Source organism: Muntiacus reevesi, chromosome 3 (assembly GCF_963930625.1).
Source record: "Muntiacus reevesi chromosome 3, mMunRee1.1, whole genome shotgun sequence".
In the NCBI taxonomy this organism is placed as follows: Eukaryota; Metazoa; Chordata; class Mammalia; order Artiodactyla; family Cervidae; genus Muntiacus; species Muntiacus reevesi.
This window is the reverse complement of record NC_089251.1, coordinates 130,460,905-130,481,599: the sequence shown is the minus strand read 5'-3', so window position 1 is coordinate 130,481,599 and position 20,695 is coordinate 130,460,905. Positions and strand designations below refer to the sequence as shown.

Sequence of the window (20,695 nt, the reverse complement as noted above, 5' to 3'; positions counted from 1 at the left end):
TCAGCCATGGAGTTACATGTATTCCCCATCCCAATCCCCCCTCCCATCTTTATTTCTATTTCCTCTTCTTTATTATGAAAATATCAATAGGTTAAATATCTTTTTTTTAATTTTTTTTTTAGCTGCAAGCAGCATGTAGGATCTTAGTTCCCTGACTAGGGACTGAACCTCCACCCCCTGCACTGGACGCGTGGAGTCTTAACCCCTGGACCACCAGAGAAGTCCCTAAATATCCTTTTTTAAATGACAACACCACACATGTGGGATGGGAGACGGGCTGGCAAGTCCAAGCCTTCTCTGTGTCTGGTTTTCGGTGAGCTCTGGGCCAGCCGCCAGCCTACCACTAACCGGGGCCTCAGTTGCCTCCTCCAGACAGTGAGGTTGGGCTCCACACCCCCTTGTGACCACAGATGTCAACACACTCTAAGTCACAAAGTCATGCATGCTGCTTAAGAACCCCTCCCTCCTCCCACCCGCAGCCCCCAGCCCAGGCACAGGCTGTTCCGAGGACACCCCCGGGAAGTCACGCCCTGAGTACAGACGCCCATTCCTCTCCCAGGCACCTCCCCCGGTGACTGACTGGATTCAGTCCCCAGCTCCGGCAGCAGGGGCCAGCAGAGCACACACTCTGATGCTGCCCCACTGGCTCCCCAGGCCCAGAGCTTTCCAAAGCCCCCAGCACACACATGGGCACACACAGATGCGACTGTACACGCCACAGTTCCAGAGAGAAGGTTCTTTTTCTCCAAGCCCCTTTCCTAGCACCCCATTCTGAGCCTCCCAGCTCTAGGTGTTCAGGGGACAGCTGGCAGTGTCCCAGAAAGTTTTGATAGCAAATAGACATACATAAATGCGTGCAATGCCTATAGGTTGGAATACAAACCATCATGCTCAGGGCTCGCAGCTGAAAGCCCTGTAGTGCTGAGTCCTGGGTAAAGGAGATGGAGCCACGAGAGACACAGAGAAAAACAGACGAAAGGAGAGACAGAAAGCCAGCAGGGAAAGAGGCAGAAAGACAGAGGCAGAGGGAGAGAGAGACACACAAAAGAGAAAATTACAAACAGAGGCAGAGAGAGAGAAAAGCAACAGTCAGACAGAGAAGGGAAAAAAGAGGATCAAGATAAAGGCAGAAACAAAGACAGAGACAAGCAAGCACATAGACAGTGAGAGAGATGAGATGGAAACACAGACAGACTATAAAGGGAACCAGAGACTCCAGGGGGAACAGACAGACAAAAAGGACACAGGAGCCAGCTTCAAGGGGCTCCTCAGATCTGGGAAGACGTGAGCATCAGAATACATCATGATAGTAATGATACATCAAAATACATGCTGACAGCAATGACAGTCCATACTGATACGTGCAATAAGTGAAAACACTGAAAGTCTGGTGAGGAACAGAGCATTTACGAGGCTCAGAGCACCTCCCCACATCATGCTTATAAATTACAAAGGGGGAAAAAGGGTAACTCTGCCTGGCAGGCTCCACTTTAATCAAGTGATCAAAGCTAACGTCACCGGTAACGGGATGAGTGGAGATCGTGCACTAGGGAGGGGATGGAGTGAGAACAGAACATCATTTCTGCGATACTCCTGCCAAAGACACACAAGCTGAATCTAATCAGGAGGAAGCATCGGACCAACCCCAACGGAGGGACAGGCTACCAATGAAGTGGCTTAGAATCTCCCAAAGTGACAAGGTCATGAAAGTCAAGCAAAGGCTGAGGAGACTTCCAGACTGAAGCAGACTAAAGAGACCTGACAAGCAAATGCCACCACTGACTCTGAACTGGATTCTTTCCACGCCCCTAAAGGACATCATGAGGACAACGGGCCGACTTCAGTGGAGCCTGAGGATGCGAAGGTAGTCACTCAGCAGTGTCAATTTTCTGACTTGGATGGCTGTGCTGGGTTAGGTAGGAGAAGTCCTTGTAGGAAAATAGGGCCATATTCAGAGAGGGTATGGCAATGGGTCAGCTACTCTCAAATAGTTCAGGAGCGGGAGGAAAGGTTCTCTGCACTGTATTTGACACTTTTCTGAAGTTTTAGATTGTCTCAAAATTCAAAAAGACGGACAGACTATACGTTAAGATGGTGGGGAGGCAGAAGGGAGCCGAGATAAAGCCCAAAGCCGAGACAGAGCGAGCAGAGGGTAGTGGAGCCAGCAGGTGCAGGAGCCCAGCCGCGCCCCCTATTGGCTGGACCAGGCAGCAGGACCCAGGTTCTGATACTCCAGACATTTTGTTCTGGGAGCTTCAGCTGAGGTAGGGTGTGAGGGGGTAGACTGAGAGTGGGGGCAGGCCACTGCCCGGCTCTGCACTTGACCCAGTACCCACTATCCCACACCAGGAAGGGCAGATGAGTCCTCTCCTATCCTGAGGTCTCATCTCCCGTGTTCCCATCTCAGCCCCTGCTGGCAGCCTTCCAAATGATCTCTGTCACTGACCTTCCAGGGAGGGGCCCTGTCCGTTGTCAACTGCAGCAGCCAAGGCTTAGATGGGGGAAGAAGCAGGGAAGGGATTTGGGGTTCAATTTAAGGCATGTCTGAAGGGGCCTGCAGGAAGCCCTAAAGCCCAATCATCTCAAGCTTACTCTGCCCCCAGAAGCCTGCCTCTCCCACCCCACCAAGTCAGCAAAGCTCCCCATACCAGCTTATCCCCCAGCCTTATCTGCCTATGACCCCAAATCTAGCCCTTCCCCTAAAGCCCAGGGAAAGAAGCCTCCTCACTAAAGCAAAGTCAGGGCAGTGGAATCTGCCCAGTAAACAGATGAGGAGCAGGCTGGCCTTCCAGGCTGACCAGCAAACACCCAGGCTTCTCCGCCTGGGTCCTGGGCTTGCTTGTTCTGCTTGGACAACTCCATGAAGTCTGGTTTACAAAATCTCCTCCCCCGTGGGCTTGGAGAACAGAAATGGGGTTCAGAGAACATGCTCTCTGGCCTCACTCACGGCCTCTTTGAGCTGCCCTGGGTGATGGTCCATCACACTCCTGTCCCCTATACCCAGCGCATCCTGGTTCTCTGACTGAAGGATCTCTGGGATGGGAGTCTAGAGACCGGCTTTCCAAACTGGCAGTCTTGGGACCATCAGTGGCCTTCTCCGGGCCTCACAGTCCCCAGATGGAAGTGAGGGGTTCGCACAAGACAGCCTGCCTGTACACAGTGTAAGGGAAACAATGGGCCAGTTTGAGAGGAAGGGACTGTGGGATCTAGGGGGTGGGCCTTGCTGATGGTTACAGAGAGAGCTCACCCCTCCGTGAGGGGCTGGGCAATCCCAGTTGGAGTGAGGAGACCAGCTGGGTCATGCCCAGGAAAGTGACCCCAGGTCATGACCTTGACTCTGCCAGCATCCCTGGCTATATACACTGGGATGTCTGGTAATCTTGTTGAGTCATCCACAGAGGTCTGAAAGTTTCCCGGGATGATGGAGGAGGAAGTGTAGGGTGGAATATCTTCAAATATCTGAAGGAGCTGTCATGGCTGTGAAGTTTCTAAAGGCAAAACAAAACCCCAGTGGGTAGAAGGTGCCAGAACTCATGATTAGACAGGAGAAAAAGGACTTCCAAACAATCATACATCAAAATCCAGAGGAAGAAGATAAATGAGGGTCTAGCACCTCCCCTGCCCCGCCCACGGTTACTCTGCAGGTACAGGCAGAGGATGAGCACGGAGCCCATAAAGCACCAAGCTCAAGGGTAGTGGCTTGTTATGACAATGAGCATCATTTTCCCTGACAAGTGGCAGACAGCCTCACAAAGCACGCCGGCCCCTCCCTTGACGGATTAGCTCCTAGCGGACCTAGGGAAAATTCAGGGCAGAAGAGGCCCAGCCACTGCAGGAGCTGCCTGGTCCCCAGCCCACCTCCCTCGAGAGCCAGAACTCAGAAAAGGGAAAGGGTCCTAGCTGAAGTCATTCTTCCCCACACTCCAAGCCCAGAGCCCTAGCCCTGCGACAAGCCCAGCCAGTATTAGAGGGCTTTCCTGGCCCTCTGGGGGATCTCTCCCTGCCTCACTCCCCCCACTCTGTTCAGCCAAGCTGCCTGCCAGAGGGGTGTGGCACATCTGGCTTGGGCAGCCTTGGCGGGAGTTCTTGGCCTTGGGGTGGGAATGGCTGTTTACTGGCTCCTCCCTGCCCCGTGGGGCAGAGTGCAATGGAGTGGGGGTGGTGATGAAAGGGGACTGATAACCCTAGAGGTCCTCAGCTCATGAGCTCCTGCCCCCTCCCCAAGAAAACATCCCCAGCCCTGCCCCACTGGGTTCCCTGGGTCCCACACTAGGAACCATGGACGAAGAGGCCAGAGGACAGAAGTCAGCAAGCCAGTGAGCCTTGGGAAAGAAAATCACTATAAAGCAGGCCCCGGACAGACCTGGAGGGTCACACGGTCCTCTCCCAGCCATCCACCCCTCCATGTCTCATCACCATGGGTTGGGACACCAGGACCTGATTGGCATCAGCGCTTATTTCTATGAGGAAGACTGGGACTCCCAGTGGAGCTGCAGGCTGGAGTCTGGGACACTCCCCCGCCCCAGCACCGCACATGCAAGCACCCCACCAAAGTTCCTCTTCACCATCACCATCACCCCCCAGTCCCTAGCCAGCTAATGGGCTGATCGTGTTCTTGGTCACCCCGGGTGGAAAACTCTGAGTCACTCTCACTGCCTCCCAGCCCTCCACCCTCCAATCCAACCAGTTGCCAGACTCTGTAAATATTGCTTCCTAAATATTCTCTTGGCCCTCCTGTGCTTTTTCATTCCATTGCCTTTGCCCTATTAGAGGCCCTGTCACTTTTGCCTGGGACTGTGGCAACAGCCTCCTGGTCTCCCTCCTCCCTGCACAGCCTCTAAGGTACACAGCTCTCTGGGGTCATCCCCACTTGCTCCGAAAGGTTCCCATGCCTTCCTGAGCATCCACGGTAAAATGTGCACTCCCTCCAAGCAGCAGGGAGCAGCCTTGGTCCATACCCTGCCCACCCAACCATCTCAATCCCCAGGCCCCATTCCCCAACTCCCTGTCCTGGGCCCAAATCTGAGCCCTGGTTCTGCTGTTCCCTCTTCCCAGAATGTCCTACCTGCCTCTCAATATGTCAGGCTTCTAGGCATCCTTGAAGGCCTCATTCAAATCTCATCCCCGAAGGGAAATCTTCCCAAATAACGTCCCCACCATCCCCTTCAAAACTCCATCTCTCCATCGTACTTTTCTTTTTTCATTGTAGAAAGTTTAAAAGCTCTGGAAAAGTTGGATATGCATATGCCCTTGGCCCCGATTCACCGCTTGTGAGCATTCTGCCACTTCTGTCCACACTCTATCTCTGTCCCCTACCTCAACCCAATATAATCACCACCCTCAGGAAATTCAACCTCACAACAATAGCATTATCTAACATTCAGTAGTATATTCTGATTTCCCCTTTGGCCACAATAGCACCCATTTGAGCTGGGTCTTTGCCTTTGTTTTTATTTTGAACTCAGGATCCAAGCAGGATCTTGTATTACGTTTAGTTGCTGGGTTTCCTTCCTCTTCCTTCATGTGGACACATGACTCCACCTTATGATTTCTCTTTGATGACGCGGACTTTTTTGAAGAGCCCCGGCTGTTTTGCAGAATGGCCTTCGGTATCTGGATGTGTCTGGTCATTTCCTCATGATTCGATTTGGGCTAAGCGCCACCCAGCACCCCTTCCTTTCCTCAGTCACACGTGCTTGGCGCCCCGACACAGCGCCCTGTGCAATCCGACTTGTTAGCAAGGTGACCCCTGGCAAGTTAATTAACCCCTGTCTGCCTCACTTTACTAATCCGTTGAGTGGGCTAATCGTAGCAACCATCGGTAGATTGTGACAATGCCTGAAGAGCCACTGGAACAGCGCCTGACACATAGTAAGCACTCACCAGACGTGGACCCTTGACTTGTGTTGTCACGCCCGGGTGTGCACTGGACTTGCCCGCCAGGCACACGCACCTGCTTGTGCTTCTTCTCTGTGTCCACCGAGTCCCGGACAATGTGAGCCCAAAACAAGTCGGAAGGAGCAGATCGAATGGAGTTGCTGCCTGACCTCGGTTCCCTGCAGTGATTGCGCCCACTGCCGCTGTCCTGCCCTTGGGGGACAGAACACAGGCTCAGGGGGTCCTCACCCGGCTGAGGAGAGAGCTCTCCTATGCCACGCAGCCCTGGGTCTCCAAGGGAGGAAAGACACAGAGAATGGCTATCACTGAGCTCCTCGTGTGACAGAGGAGCACGCCGACGCTTGGGGAGCCCGGATTCTGCCTGGTGGCCTTCGGCCCCTGACAGGGCTTCCTGAGGTGGCCCATCTCTCACTATTGGACTGCCTCTCTCTCTCTCTCTCTCTCTCTCTCCACATGGTTCCTTCATAAACCACATCCCAACATTTTTGAGCATTAAGCCCCAGGTCCCTTTTTGTGCTCTAACATGAAAAAATCACCTCATGGAGTGGGAAGGCACAGCGAAGGTAAAAGTGTTAGTTGCTCAGTCGTGTCTGACTCTTTGCGACCCCATGGTCTGTAGCCCTCCAGGCTCCTCTGTCCATGGAATTCTCTAGGCAAGAATACCAGGGTGGGTTGCCATTCCTTTTTTCCAGGGGATCTTCCCAGTCCTGGGATCAAACCTGGATCTCCTGCATTGCAGACAGATTCTTTACCATCTGAGACACCAGGCACAGAGATGTGGGTGGTCCGAAACCCCATTAATGGGCTGGCCTCATGGCAAGAGCCTGGTACGGCTTCGCTCACTGATTCCTCACCACGACATCCTACAGTGAGGCTGAGGAGCATGCTCTGGGGCACCAGGGAAGCCGGGATGGAACAAAGATTCAGATTCTGTCTGTCTGAGACAGGGTCCCCAGTCCCTAACCACGGCAGTACCACCACTTCCAAGGGTGTGTCAACAGCTGTCACCTGTATTATCTGGAGAAGCTCTGGCAGTTACATTGTCAGGACTCCTCTGCCCAAAGGCCGTCTTCTGGCCAGTTTACCCCATCTTATCCTTCCTCAGTTATGCTTACTTCCTGCACTTGGATTTCTGCGGTTTCAACTTCATCTTTGGATGTAGTTTAAAGTTCACCTCCCAAGAGGAGAACATCTCTTTCCTGATATGTCCCTCCTTCTCCCTCAATCTAGGCGAGGTCTGTCCTTAAATGTCCTTACAGATTCCCTCTTGGATAATATCCATCTTACTGCAATCATTTGTCCAGTATCTGCCAGCTTCTTGAAGAAAGTCGGCACTCCAAGATCAGTGGTGAGATAGGTGGAAGGAATATGGGTGGGTGGTGCTTAGAAGGCATCACAGGGCTTCCCTAACATCATTTCCCATCTCTGGGCTGCTGGCCACCGACCCCTCAACCAGAGGTGCAAAACCTCCAGCCCATACCCTTCCACTTTTCAGAAGCACTGAACCCACCACGGCCCCTTGGGCAGGCCACTTGCCCTCTGCGGGTCCCCTCTGCCTTGGCCAGAAACTGGAACTAGCCATCCTTGCCCTTCCTACCTCACAGAATTACAATAAGGTTCAAATGAAATAAGTTAAGTCAAAGACATGGAGACAAGGAAGGCACAGAGAGGCTACATGGCAGCCTGGACCACACAGCTAGTAAGTGGCTGAGCCAGGATTTATACCCAGAATCTGTGCTCCGACTATGCATGCTGCCTGCAGGAGAAAGCCTGTGTGTTCTGGGCCTTCACATTGTCCTCACACCCCACCTGCCCTTCCCGGGAGATTCCCAGAATGGAAAGCCCTGGATGGGCAGGTGGGAGAACCAGGTCCTAGTTGTGCCTCTAACCTTGCATGGCCTTGAACTGCACCATCGTAAAAAGAGAGCTAACATTTCTTGAGCCCTTACTGGGGGAGAAACACTATTCTAAAATGTATCGGCTGCTTTAAAACCTAACAACCCTATAGGTAGGTGGGGAAACCAATGGAGAAACAGAGATTTGAAGCCACTTGCCTAAGGTCACAGAGCTCCCGAGTGACAAGGCAGGATGAAACCCAGGCACCGCACTCTTGGCTGGCCCGCCATCCTTCCTCTGAGCACCACAGAAAAACAGTACCGTATTTGCTCCCTGACTTTGGGCCTCAAATGTCATGTTGAAAAATTTTACAAAGGGGCCTGGTTTCTTTCAGACCCTGTGAGTGTCACACCACCCAGCCTAGCTCCCAAACCCACAGTCAGGAGGCCCCACGGTGGGCACAGCCCTACAGGCCAATGAAGCTCCAAAGAGAGCAAGTTCAGGACAGAGGGATCAGAGTCGGGTTCACAGGGCAGAACTGCACGCTAGGCAACCGGGAGCTCACGAGGACCCTCTGACAAAAATGCGTGCTTAGCGCTGGGAGGGACACGGGCTCCAGAAGAGAGAACACTTCTTTGTCTGCAGCTGCGAGCAGCCTCAGAGGACAGCATCCAAGTTCCTATGAGAAACTCAGGATGAACAGTCAAATGCTGAGCCAGAGGCCACACGGCTCGCTCAGCACAGGGCCAGCGCTGTACTTGGCCCCCGCTCCTGCCTTGTAGCTCTCTCAGCCCCACCTAATAAGCCCTCTCCCAGGGCCTGCAGCCCTAACACCAAAAAGCCTCAATTAATAGGCATGTAATTATTTTCTAAATAAACCATACTTGAATATGTAATAGCAAACGATGGGAGCATTTGATGAGAAAATCAAGTTACGCATGATACACAGCTACGTGCCTCAGCTAATAAAGTGGTTTTTATTCCTACAGCTTGTTAAAACTATGTGCCATGGACAGAGGACTTATTGGATGAAATGTCTGCAGCTATTCCTGGGGAGATCCCCCCACTTTAGACCTGGGGTGCAGGGCATCCTGTGAGCCAAGCAGAGGCTTGTGGGGTGGGGGGAGGGACCCGCATATACTGAGCAGCTACTATATGCTGGGTACCTGGTTTTCTGACACACGTCATCTCCCTCCTCACCCCAGCCGAACAAGGTGTATATTCTTCTCCCCACTTTACAGATCAGGAAACTGAGGCTCAAGGAGGGAACTGTGACAGCCAAGGCTGCCCATCTGATAAATGACGAAAGACACGGCCTTATCTTTCCCCTTTCTTGGTCTGAGGCTAGACCTGCCTGGTGACAAATGCCACCCACTTCCCACCAGCAGGTGCCTCTCAATTTGCACCATCTACTCCTCCCCTCCCTGCTACAAACTTATACCCCAGCCCCACAGAGGTCCACGCAAAAAGGAAGAAAGTTGCTGGGACAACTGCAAGGGAGGACTGGGGACAAGAAGTTTGATGGGACCAGGACAGTGCGCCGGGGCCAGTCCTCGCTGCCCCCCCGGACTTGGGCCCACCCTGGCAATGGGCATCCAGGCCAGGGCAGGATGGAGAGAAGACATCCTCCTTCCCAGTCCACCCCACCAGCCTCTTCCACCACCACAGAAAGGCGCCCACTGGGTTGTCCCATGAAGCCAGAGAGGCACAGAGGACGGTGGGGACTCACAGGAGAGAGGACAGGAAAAGGAGGGGGGAGGACCTTACAGAAATCACCGCATTCACACCAGCCCTTGGTTCCCAGTCCCCTCTCCCAGCTCTCAGGCAGAGGAGTGACCTGGACAAGGCACTCGTGCTCACCTCTTGGCACCTCCCCTCCATCCCCCTCATGTCACCCCCTGGGGAAACTGAGGCTCACAGCCACGAGGCGCTTTTCCCACAGCCTCTCCGCTGACGTGGCCTTGTCTCCATCCACAATAGCATCACCCCGGAAGTTTAACCACCAACCTTCCCGCCACAGGCCTCCCTCCCTCCCCGCCTCCCTGAGGCTCCATCCTCAGCACCGTCCACAGGCCTTCCAGAGCTGGGCCCGGGGAGCTGGAAGGGCCTGGAGAGAGGAACTTGGCCATGGCTTCCATTGTACAGATGTGGACAGCAGCCCGGTGAGCCCCCTCTGTGCAGGACGCTCCAGACACCTTCAGTCTGTTACTGAGAGCCCCACACGCCACCCAGACGCCCTCATCCCAGGGCCTCCTCACTTCCCCTCTCTGCCCAGTTCTGATGTCCCGCCACTCTCTTTCAGCCTGGGCTTGCCTAAGGCCAGGAGAGCCCTCCCCAGAGCCAGCTGGAACAGGGAAAGAGCAGGAAAGACCACATCTGGACCCAGGGCTGAAGCGCCCTCCCCTAAACCAGCCGGCACTCTCTGAGAGACCAACATTAACCTCGGCCAGGGAAGCCTTCCTCACCCTCCTGACCCTTGCATGCCTTCCCCCAGCCTGACAGCCCAGCCAAGCCCCTCTGAGTAAGGGATCTCCCGCCCCCGCCCCCTCCCCTCCTGCAGCCGTCAGCCCCCTCTCTCCCTCTGACAGGCCTCAAGACTTTTAACCCTCACCGCGTGGCCCCAGACCCTGCCTGCCCACCCTTCAGGCACTCATCCCGACACACACCTTCCTGAATCTGGGGCCAAGGAAGGGGAAGACAAGGCCGTGTCTTCCTCCTTGGGACTAGGGAGTGAGTGGGGGTGGTTCTTGGTAAGGGTGGGAGGGCTATGGAGGAAGAGGTGGCAATGGTTAGACGTTGAAATTGCGATAAAAGTGATGGAATCCAAGCAGAACTTCCCTCTAGCCGGGCTCCTCCAGATTCCATTTTCTAGGTTAATACCCCTTGTTCCCCAGGCCCCCTACCACGGCACCTTCCTCAAACTCTGAGGCTGAGCAACTTGAGGGGTGACGAATTTTCCCCCCAGTGCAGAGGAGGGATAGGGTGGGGGTGGGAATGGAGACAGGAGAAGCTCCAAAAAGAAACCAACTTTGTGATGGCTTCCTCTCCTACAGCTCCTAGACTCAGCGGGGCGGGGGGGGGCGCAGTAGGGTGGGGGGATGGACGGGACGAGGGGTCCCCATTGATGGGGAAGGACTAAGGCTGAGAGTCTACTCAATTCGGTTCTTCCTTCTGTCCCTCAGAGGCAGAAAGGCCCCCTCCTTCACAGCCAGCACTCCCCCCACCCCAGACTCTCAGCGTCAGACTAAGGTTGAAGGGGCCGGGGTGGGGGCTTCGACCTCCTAGCTAACACAACCACACCTACCCAGAGCATGCAGGACAGACAGATCCATGTCATCTTCGCTGAGTGCTGTCCCTGGGGCCACACTGGGGCCGGTGGATGGTCCCCCCAGCTCACAGCCCCCACAGAGCAGGCAGAAGGGAGCTCTGACTCCGCAGCAGCCGCGGCTCTGGCTCAGCCAGCATCGCTCGCCCTGCCTGCCTCCAACTCACCCTCCCTCCTCCTCCCCCCACTCCACCCCTTGTCCCAGCCTCCGGTCTCCTCCCTCCTCCCAGCTCCTCTGGTGGCTTGCAGGGTCTGAAGCCTTTGCTTTGCAAGGGGTAAGCAGGAGGCGGAGCAGAGGGACAGCTACTGGAGACAGCCCCTCCCCCCCAGAACCGTCCCCTGTACCCCCAGTCCCAGACACCCAAGACCTATGAGCTACCCAAGCTGCTCCTGCCTTCTGGTTTGACCCAGCACTACCGCTTGACTCCCCGCAGATCCCTGCCCCCAGAACCCCGATGGAGGGACAGACAGACTGACAAGGGATGGCACAGCCTGAACTGTGGTTCTTCTGTCCCATCCCATCTCCAAGGACACACACATGCCCTCCTGCCCTGGGAACACAAACTCCCTTGCACACACTTAGCTAGCTCTGGGGCCCTTCAGTGAGTTCTGAGCCTGTACCTCACTTGACTCAAGAGAAACCAGGCCTGAGATGGTTGGAGAATGGCCCTGCCCTCGGGGCTGTGAATTTTATTCCAACTTTTTCCTACTTTTTTTTTCCCCCTTCTTTCTTTCTTTCCTCCAAACATCTGTCCCAGCCCTTCCTGCCCTTCCTAAAGGAGCCCCGCTCCAGGTTCCCGCGAGAGTCTGTTTTTCTTGACTGTGCCCTGGGCCAACATTTGGTTTGCATTTCCCCACTTCCTCCTCCGCCTCCCCGGCTCCCCCTCCCAGGGCCGTTTTCACCTCCCACCATTCCACATGCCTACTTCTCCCGCACACTGTCCCCCCTACTCACTCCTGCCAGCCCTTCCCTCCGTCCCCCACCACCTTACCCCGGGGACTAGAGTTTGGGGTCCGGGGTGGGGGGGGAAGACGAGGGGTACAGATTCCAAATGCATTCCCAGGGCTCGCTGCAGGGGAATCCAGCAAAATCTGCCCCGCGCCTTCATTGTCTCAACTCCCCTCTCCACTGTCCCCCCCGCAGAAACTTTCCTCTTTGAGCTCTGGCCACAGCTGGACCAAGTGAGGGTGGGTGGGGCTGGTGAATCACCCGCACTATTTTTTTGGAGACTTCCAGGGGAGGGAAGGAGGGCTCAGCCCCACCCCCTTCTGTAGACACACACACACACACACACACACACACACACACATACACACACACCAGGACCACAGTCCAACTCACACAAACACATAGAATGCCGAGGACAGGGCCCCACCCAGAGCAGGCACTCTGAGACCATTTTCTTGGATTGAGTAACTTGGCAAGAAAGTCCTCTTGCTTGAGGACTTATGTACACACATCAGCGTGTGGTACATGCCCTGGGCCACATGTAAAAAGGGTTATGTATCCCCTGCCTCTCTCCCCGACTCACCCAAGAACACGTCCTCACCACTCTCTTCCGCACCACACACGGTGCCATCCCAGGGTAGCATCTACACAACCAGCCTCTCCCCTCAGGTGGACCTCTCCAGCCCCGTGTACTGGCTTCCAGCCCACAGTCCAGTCAGGACATCTACCTAGGAAACCCAGAATGAGAGGGAAACATTCACACTTTACCCGGGAAAGGGCTGCCATGTGCGGATGTGCAGGTTGTGCACTGCACAGAGGACTCTATTACTTGGCGATTCCAAGATGTCAGGGGAGGACACTACAGCAAGATGTCTCATTCTGTCCCTCCTGCGGCGGGTGCCTGAGTTAAGAGTCTTTGTTCTGATGAAGACATGATAAGGTAAAAGATCAGGGCCCTTCTCACATCTCTCCAAGCCCTTCTGCAGAGCCGTGGAACAATGAAGGATTCTGCCCCTACCCTACACCCCTTTCCAGAACCACAGTGCCCCTGGATATCCCCTCCCAAGCCTGCCAGGGCTCAAATGACAGTTTAACCAACACTGTAATGAAGCAGAGTCCCACATGGAGTCGGCCTTGCAGCCACCGAGGGGATGTCCACAGGCACACGCTCCTGCCAACCCTCCCTCTCTCGACTGGCTGGAGCTCAGGGTAGTATAGGAAGGGGGCCTCTCTCAGAGCCCCTGAGCCCACCCCTAGCCACCATCACCAGCGCTGCCAGCCCTCCCAAGGGTTCAGCCAGCTCAGCCCTGCCATCTCCGCACTCATGCCCACCCCATCTCCCCCTGTCCTGCTCCCACAGCCCTGCCCTTTATGGCTGGCATCACTAGATGTGCCTGCCAGCAGCTATCTCAAGAGTTCTGAGAAATCACCGTACAGCTTCCCAGAAACGCTGAACAAGACAGAAAACCAAGTCACAGTGAACCAATTTGTCTGGCCTCCCACGCAGCCCAAGGGGGCCCTGCAGCCCCCAGGCCAGCTCCCTCTGCAGTCCCTTCAGCTGGAACTGAAAGACTGGAGTAGAGAACCCTAGTACTGAGGGTCTTCTTGGAAGAATCTGGCCCCCAGAATTCCCCCATCCCTCTTTTCTGAGACTCTGGGGGCCTCCCCTGTATCTTAATCTCCTGCAGTTGGGAAGTCCTTCCTCCTGCCCAACCACCATCTTCCCTGTTGAAGGTTCAACTCTGCCACCAGAAGTGTCTCTAACTGTATGTGATGACCCTGTTTCAGGACCCTGTTACCCGTTATTCATCCTTCCCAGCTGGTTCCTCTGCTCTACCCACACAAGGAGAGTTCCTTGGGCAAGGACCTGTCTTTTGCTTTGAATCCTGAGAGCCTGGCCTATAGCAGGTATCAGACGTGATTGTAGAAGCAATGGATCAATCTACTAATCAATAGGTCCTGACACATTTTCCTACTTTTATCACTTACTATCCCCTTCCCAGAGCTTCCCCGGTGGCTCAGCAGTAAAGAATCTGCCTGCAATCCAAGAGTCACAGAAGACACAGTTTCGATCCCTGGGTCGGGAAAATCCCCTGGAGGAGGGCATAACAACCCACTCCAGTACTCTCGCCTGGAGAATCCCATGGACAGAGGAGCCTGACGGGCTACTGTCCATAGGGTCACACAGAGTCAGACACAACTGAAGTGACTTAGCACACACACAGCAAGCATGCATTCCCTTCCCAGGAGCTTCCCACGTGGCACTAGTGGTAAAGAACCTGCCTGCTAATGCAGATATAAGAGAAGCAGGCTCGATCCCCGACTCAGGAAGATCCCCCTAGAGGAGGAAATGGCAACCCATTCCAGGATTCTTGCCTGGACAAGGCCATGAACAGAGGAGCATGGCGGGCTACAGTCGATAGGGTCCCACAGAGTCAGACACAACTGAAGTGACTTAGCACGCACACATGCACATTCCCTTCCCAAACCCTCCTCCTGGTCCACTCCAGCCCCCCAAAAAGATGTTGGCATACCTTGCCTACACACCCAACTTTCCTCAGCACCATATCTTCCTGCCACATGCTGATCTCCGAGCTCTCCCAGAAGGGGGAGTCTCCAGAGGCTGGACCAGTATGGCCCTTCCTAGGGTCCTGACCCCATGCCTGGACCAGAGACTCACAGGCAGAAGCTGTTGGGGTTGGTGGGTTTTCCCGGCTGAGATCCCAGAAGCCTCAGCACCTGCCTCCGCCCTGTGCCGTGACACCCACTGCCCCGGCCATTTCTGCAGTGGCTGGTGTTTAACCAGCTCTGCAGGCCGAGCCTTCCTGCTCGCTGCCCACAGCCTCCAGCCTCTAGCTCAACAGTCAGGAAAGAGCCAGGACTGCAGGCTCTGGGGCTGGCGCTGAACTGAGGCAGAAGGAAGGGTGAGTGAGGGCAGGAATAGAGCGAACAGGCCTCGTAAGCCTGAGCCTGACACTCCTGTATCCCAGCGTCAGTTTCCTCACCTGCAAGATGGCAGAGCTGATGGTCTCAAAAGTCCCTGCCAGCCCCACCTCCTGTGAGAGCACTGATTTCCCAGGCCAAGATCCCAGCTCCCTCCAACCCATTCTTCCTCTCCTTCCACACTTGTCCATCAGAAAGTTCTTCCTGTTGTCAGCCCATCTCCTAATGGAACATCACATCTTTTTTTTTTTTTAATGCTATATTTATACTAGATTATCATTTCAACATGTAATTAGTTATTAATGAGATTTTACATTATTTTTTACATTTGTAGCACATCTCAAGTCTTTTCTCGGTCACCATGGTCACAAAATTCAAAGGTCACAGAACATCAGAGCCGGAAAGACCTAGGGTCTTTCCAGGGGTCACTGTCAGAACCTTAAGGGGCTCGATATAAGTTAAATGAAAGGAGCGGGCAAGGAGTCCCTCAGAGACCCAGAGAGCTGGCAGGCTCAGCTAAAGGGGACCCCACTCCTCAACAGCTGCTATGAATCAGTGACATGGCCCACACTCTCAGATCTTTTGATCTGTCAAGAGAAGCCCCAGATCTATATTATCTTACAAAATTTTCTCTACAAAATATGAAAAATGCACTTTTTAAGTGCTGGCCTTTTCTTTTAAAGCTGTTCTGCCAGATTAAATTAAACAAGTCTGCCAGGAGGGTTTGGCTTTCGGGGCCCCGCTCACCTAACCCAGCCCCCTCATCTGAGAGATGACCCTGCAGCAGAGGGAGGGGTGGGATCGCCCTGGTGTCCCGGAGCTGTGGCTCCTAGCACCTGCCGTCCAGTCACCGTAGGACCAGAGTCATGCTCTTGCCTTTCTCCTGCCAACCCTGCAGCCCGCTGTCTCCACACGGAGCCGTACACACCACAACCTTCCTCCCAGTCGGTCCCAGGGGCCTCCCGTTCAATAGGCAGGAGCAGAGCTGGTGCTGGGATTCCCCACCAATATCCAACTACAGATTCCAACAGCACAGAACACAGGAATCAGACCCCAAAGCCCTCAGTAACTGTGTCTCTATCCTTTGGCCCCCTTGGGCTATATCCTTTCTCTCCGTGCCCCTGGAAACAGCAATATTAACTAACCAGACACGTAACTGTGGTATCATATTTAAACCTCCTACCAGCTCTTGTTTTACAGATGCGGAAACTGAGGCCAAAGAGGCCCAGCAACTTGCTCAGCATCACACAGCTACTATGTGTGAGAGTGGGGGCCAGGGTGTCTGATAACCATCTTGTGGGCATCAAGAATTTGCCTGCTGTTCCTCCAGGAATACTGTCGCCCAGAGACTAGGGCTTACCAGAAGCCATAGGGTTTCTGTTCAGATAAGCCGCATTCCCTCTCCCTGCCCCCCAGCCCCCCAAAAATTGGCCTTTGAGTCCTGGGGAGCTCAGGGCCCTAGCAGAGCCTCCGTGTGCCACTGGACAGGATGTTCTTTGAATTAGGTTGCAACCAAAGGGTGCATGGGGTCTGAAGTCCCAACCATGCTCTACTCACCAAGCCTGACCTGAGACACATCAGCCTGGAGAATGGGGCATTCATCTGAATGCCTGCCAAAGTATCCTATGGGCCAGGGACATCCAGCCATTTCCCCCATGTCCACCACCCCTCTAGTATAAGACGGAGTTGCCTCCTTGCACTCCAGAAATCAGAATGCTCCTTAAGAAGGAAAGTGAGTTTCCAACCAGGCCCTGCCTGGGCCCAGCCGACCCAGAAAAGAACATTACTCACACTCCCTTCCACCAGCACCCTTCCCCTACCTCCCCTCCACCAACAACCTGGGTGGGGACAGTGTCTGGGCCAAATCTTAACAATTTTTAATAAAACCCTCTCAGAGCCTGACTTGGTGATCTTGATCTCTTCCCCAGCTCTAATTTCCTGCCTGACTCGGACTCTCAGAGGCTGGAGGGAGGCAGCTGCAGCTGACCACCAACTCCCGCACCCCCGACCCCCAACTCTTATCCTAACCCAGGAGCACTGAGGTCATCCCCAACCTCTGCAAATGATGAGAGGAAGTTGCCAAGTGGCCTGGGGTCCGACTGACCTGGTCTCGGCTGGCCATTCCCACTGCAGGCTGCCGTTTCCCCAGTCTGCAAAGCCGGACTCCGCAGCATCTGAACTCAGAGCCCGCAGGACCGTAGATGTGGCTCTGGCCCCGAGGTCTGCAGCGCGTGTCTCCCAGCCAATCCCTGGACACAATGCATTTTGCTAGAAGATTTCAAAGCACACCTTGGGTGACTGGAGGAACTGGAGCCTGCTGGCACCTCTTCCTCACTGCGGAGTAGCAGTGGGGGAAACTGAGTCCCAGAGGCAGCACCTGGGAGGAGGAGCTGGACATTCAAGCTTCTTATGGAGTGGAAAAATCCTTCCTATGCGTGTGATGGGAAGAATGGATACCGGGATAAACCCCTCCATCCTCACATGTCTGGCCTGCCTGAAGGTCTACAATGAGGGAGAACCCTGCTGGAAAGGAACAACAAGAATAAATCCCAAATATTTCCTGAGTACCTACTATGGAATAAGCACTCGGTAACCATTCCAAATGTCCTACATCATTTAATCCTCACAACAAGCCAGTGATATAGGTACTTTTATAATCCTTATTCCACATGTTTGAAAGCTAAGGTACAGGCAGAGTAAGTCACTTGCCCAAGGTCCACAGCCCAAGAATTCAAAGCCAGGCAGACCAGCTCTACTGACTCTTAACCTGAGTAACACTGAGCCCCTTCGCTCATATGACAGGGCCCTTTCTAGTTTCCCTAAGGAAAGGGGAGTGGATCAAAAGCCAGACCCCCAGCCCCTCAAATCCCTCCCCTCACTGGAGTCTTCTGGGGGTTCAAGGTCACGTTCTCAGAATTCTCTCTGTGCCTCCAGGGGAGAATTTAAGGTTACAGGCAGTTTCACCAGTTCCCTACTCTGCTGGCCAGCTAGGCCCCCACCTCCTCCCTCTTCCCAGCCTCCCCCACGCCACTCCACCGCACACACAAGCACACACACCCTGAGGACAGTCAAGGATCTCCGGAAGAAAGATGCTCAGCCATGGCATGCCCACCCACAGCACCGCGGGTCCCACCACACCCCTCCTCCCTCACTAACCCAGCTACTGCCCCAGCCCCCAGCCCTTCCACGCTTGGTTCAGGTCCCTCCATCCTCCTGAATAGATAGGAAGTCCCTTCTGACATCCACCAGGCTCATTTCTCACCCTGTTAAGTCTTAACAGCCTCACTCTGTTAAGGGCCCAGCCTTAACTCTGAAACCTCTGAATCCAGTGCGGGGGTGGGAGGAATGAGTTTCCAGGGACTTGCCCTCCTTTTCCACAGAAATTTCAGAGAGATGCGGAAAGCCCCCCACCCCACCCCCGAGGTGCTCCTGTGTCCAGGGCCCCAGCGTCCTTGCACAGACTCCAGTGTTATCCTTTAGACTTCTGACCTGAACCCCAGATGCTGTGCCCTGGCAGAGGGGCGTCCGCTCCCCGACGTAGATCCATGCGTGGGAGGGGGCTCCCCAGGAGTTCCCAAAGCCTCACGAAAGCCACACTGACCCACTCAAGGTAGGTGTCCCTGAGGGCACGAGGATGATAAACCCGAGGAGACTGCCGGTAGGAAAGAGTGGAGCAGGTGTCAGGTGAGTTTACCTGTCTTCGGAGGCAGAGGCGCAGGGGCAGGAAGCAGGAGAAGAGGTACTTGCTCCATCGAATCACGCAAGAGAAGCACCAGCTCAGTCGAGTCATGTTGACCCCCGAGGTGAGTGCCCCCCCACCCCGGGCGCGACGGTCGGGGTGCGGGGGGAGGAGGACCGGCTGCTCTGGGGAGGCGGTGAGGACCAAGGCGAGAGCCCCGCCCCGGCTCTCCGGGACGCTCAGCCCCGCAGGAGCAGCCCGGGTGTCCCGGCCCCTCTAGCAGGAGGAGCTCGATGGGGCCCCCGCGGCACGGCCCCGACGTGGCTCCATCTGCCCGGAAGCCCTGATGGGAGGCGCGGGCGCTGCAGGGCGCTTCCACCCTGGGGGACTTCCTCCAGCTGCTGCCTCTCTCCTCCCCTCGGCCTGACAGCCTCCGCCTGCTGGCCTCCCAGGCGGGCTGGGGGGCGGGCACCACAACTTCGAAGGAGGCTCGGGGAGAGGACCGCAGGCGAGGCTGAGCGGGCAGAGCAGAGGCGGTACCAGGCGCCCGGCGTCCACCTGCGGGGAAGGCGCAGCGGCGGCGGCGCGAGCCTGGGCGGCGGTGGCGGCAGCATTGTGCTCCAAGCTGCAGTGAGTGTGTGAGTGTGCGTGTGTGTGCCTGTGTGTGCGGATTTCCCTCCAGACCTCACTCCAATTTCCATATTGCTCCCCAGAGCATAATGTGATTAACTTAAACGGAGGCCTCCAGCTGCCCTGATTGAAGCAGAAACATCCGTGGGCCTGGCATGCACGTGAGAACACCTCCCAGACAGGGCTGGGAGAAGCACCAGCAACCTCTGACCCTGGCCACACCCCAACTACGCTGCCTGGATCCCTCTCCAGACAGCTACAGGAGGGAAGGAGCTCTGAGCATCCAAAGGCGCCCGCGCGAGTTGGAAAGGCCCCTGCCTCCCAGGCTGAACCAGCTCTGATGGATGAGAGCTGGCGGGCCACCCACAGCTATGGCTGAACCACCCCTCAGGGTTCAGGGTGTGCCCCGTCCCATCACCACGTGTCACGTGGCTGCCATCAGATGCCAGGGACCCTTCTCTGCCTCTGCTGTGCTCAGAGGATGTGAACAGAGGTTGGGGCCTCTCAGGAATATTGCTTGGGGGAGGGGGGAGTCACCCTACTATAACCCTGGCTCTAGGCAGCAGGAGGAAGGAGCCGGTGAGAAGGAGGTGCTGGACTCTGGAGAGAGGGAGAGAGATACAGAGAGAAAAAGGCAGAGGGAGACCCAAGACAGACTTCGGGGAGGGGGAGAGGCAGCGGTGAGCTTTGCCCCTGGTTTTTGTCGCTGCAGAGAAACTGGGAGGAGAGCCAGGCAGCCAAGCCCAGAAAGAAAAGGGGCGGGAGAGCTGGAGAGCTGCGGCTGAGAGCAGACCCCGCCAGGGCCTCCCCACGGTAACAGGCCGCTGGAGCGCCAGCCAAGGGCCGCCCCCGCCCCTCCTGCTGCCTGCACTCCCAGTCTGGGCTTCCCTGGGCACCATCTCAGGCCCGTTTTTTTTTTTTTTTTTCCCCCATGGCAATGCCGTCTCCCTGGCCCCCTCCTCCTCAAGGGAGGATGGCGACACAGAGACAGCATCACACGGTCTCCTTCTTCCCAGCATGCGGCCTGAGGACCGACTTTCTCAGCGAGCTCACTCCCGCCTCCAAGCTTTCCCCACTCAGCAAATTTGTCAGCCCCCCCCCCCCATCCCCAGCTCAGCTCCCCACCGTGAGGCAAGAGCTTTGGGGAAGGTTGGCAGGAGCACAGTGAACACGGTGGAGGAGAGGGAAGGGAGCCCTGCCATCGCCTGGCTAGAGAGAGAGAAGAAAGACAAACCTCAGCCCCCAACAATCTCCAAGCAAGGGGGACCTCCACTGCTTCCCGCCCCCACAGCATACAGCACCAAGGAGGCTCTGGATGGAAGCTGGAGCGGGGGTACCAGGGAAGTTAGGTGGAAACAGAGCATATGAGCCCATCCCCAGCAGACCCTGCCTTTGCTTTTGCCAACGACCTCCAGCCAAGTGCCTGGCACTGTCG

The 20,695-nt window shown here is 55.5% G+C and overlaps 1 protein-coding gene across 6 annotated transcripts in view; it reads right to left on the bottom strand.

Moving 5' to 3' along the window:
• The window catches only part of TNS1 (tensin 1), a 208,339-nt gene extending 197,153 nt beyond the window's left edge, over positions 1-11,186 (bottom strand). For all 6 annotated transcript variants that reach the window (XM_065930605.1, XM_065930604.1, XM_065930606.1 and 3 more), the window contains exon 1: positions 11,039-11,186. In XM_065930605.1, coding sequence (XP_065786677.1) covers positions 11,039-11,071 — 33 coding nt within the window. In that variant the 5' untranslated portion in view covers positions 11,072-11,186. The remainder of the gene's footprint in view (positions 1-11,038) is intronic.
• Positions 11,187-20,695: the final 9,509 nt, after the last annotated feature.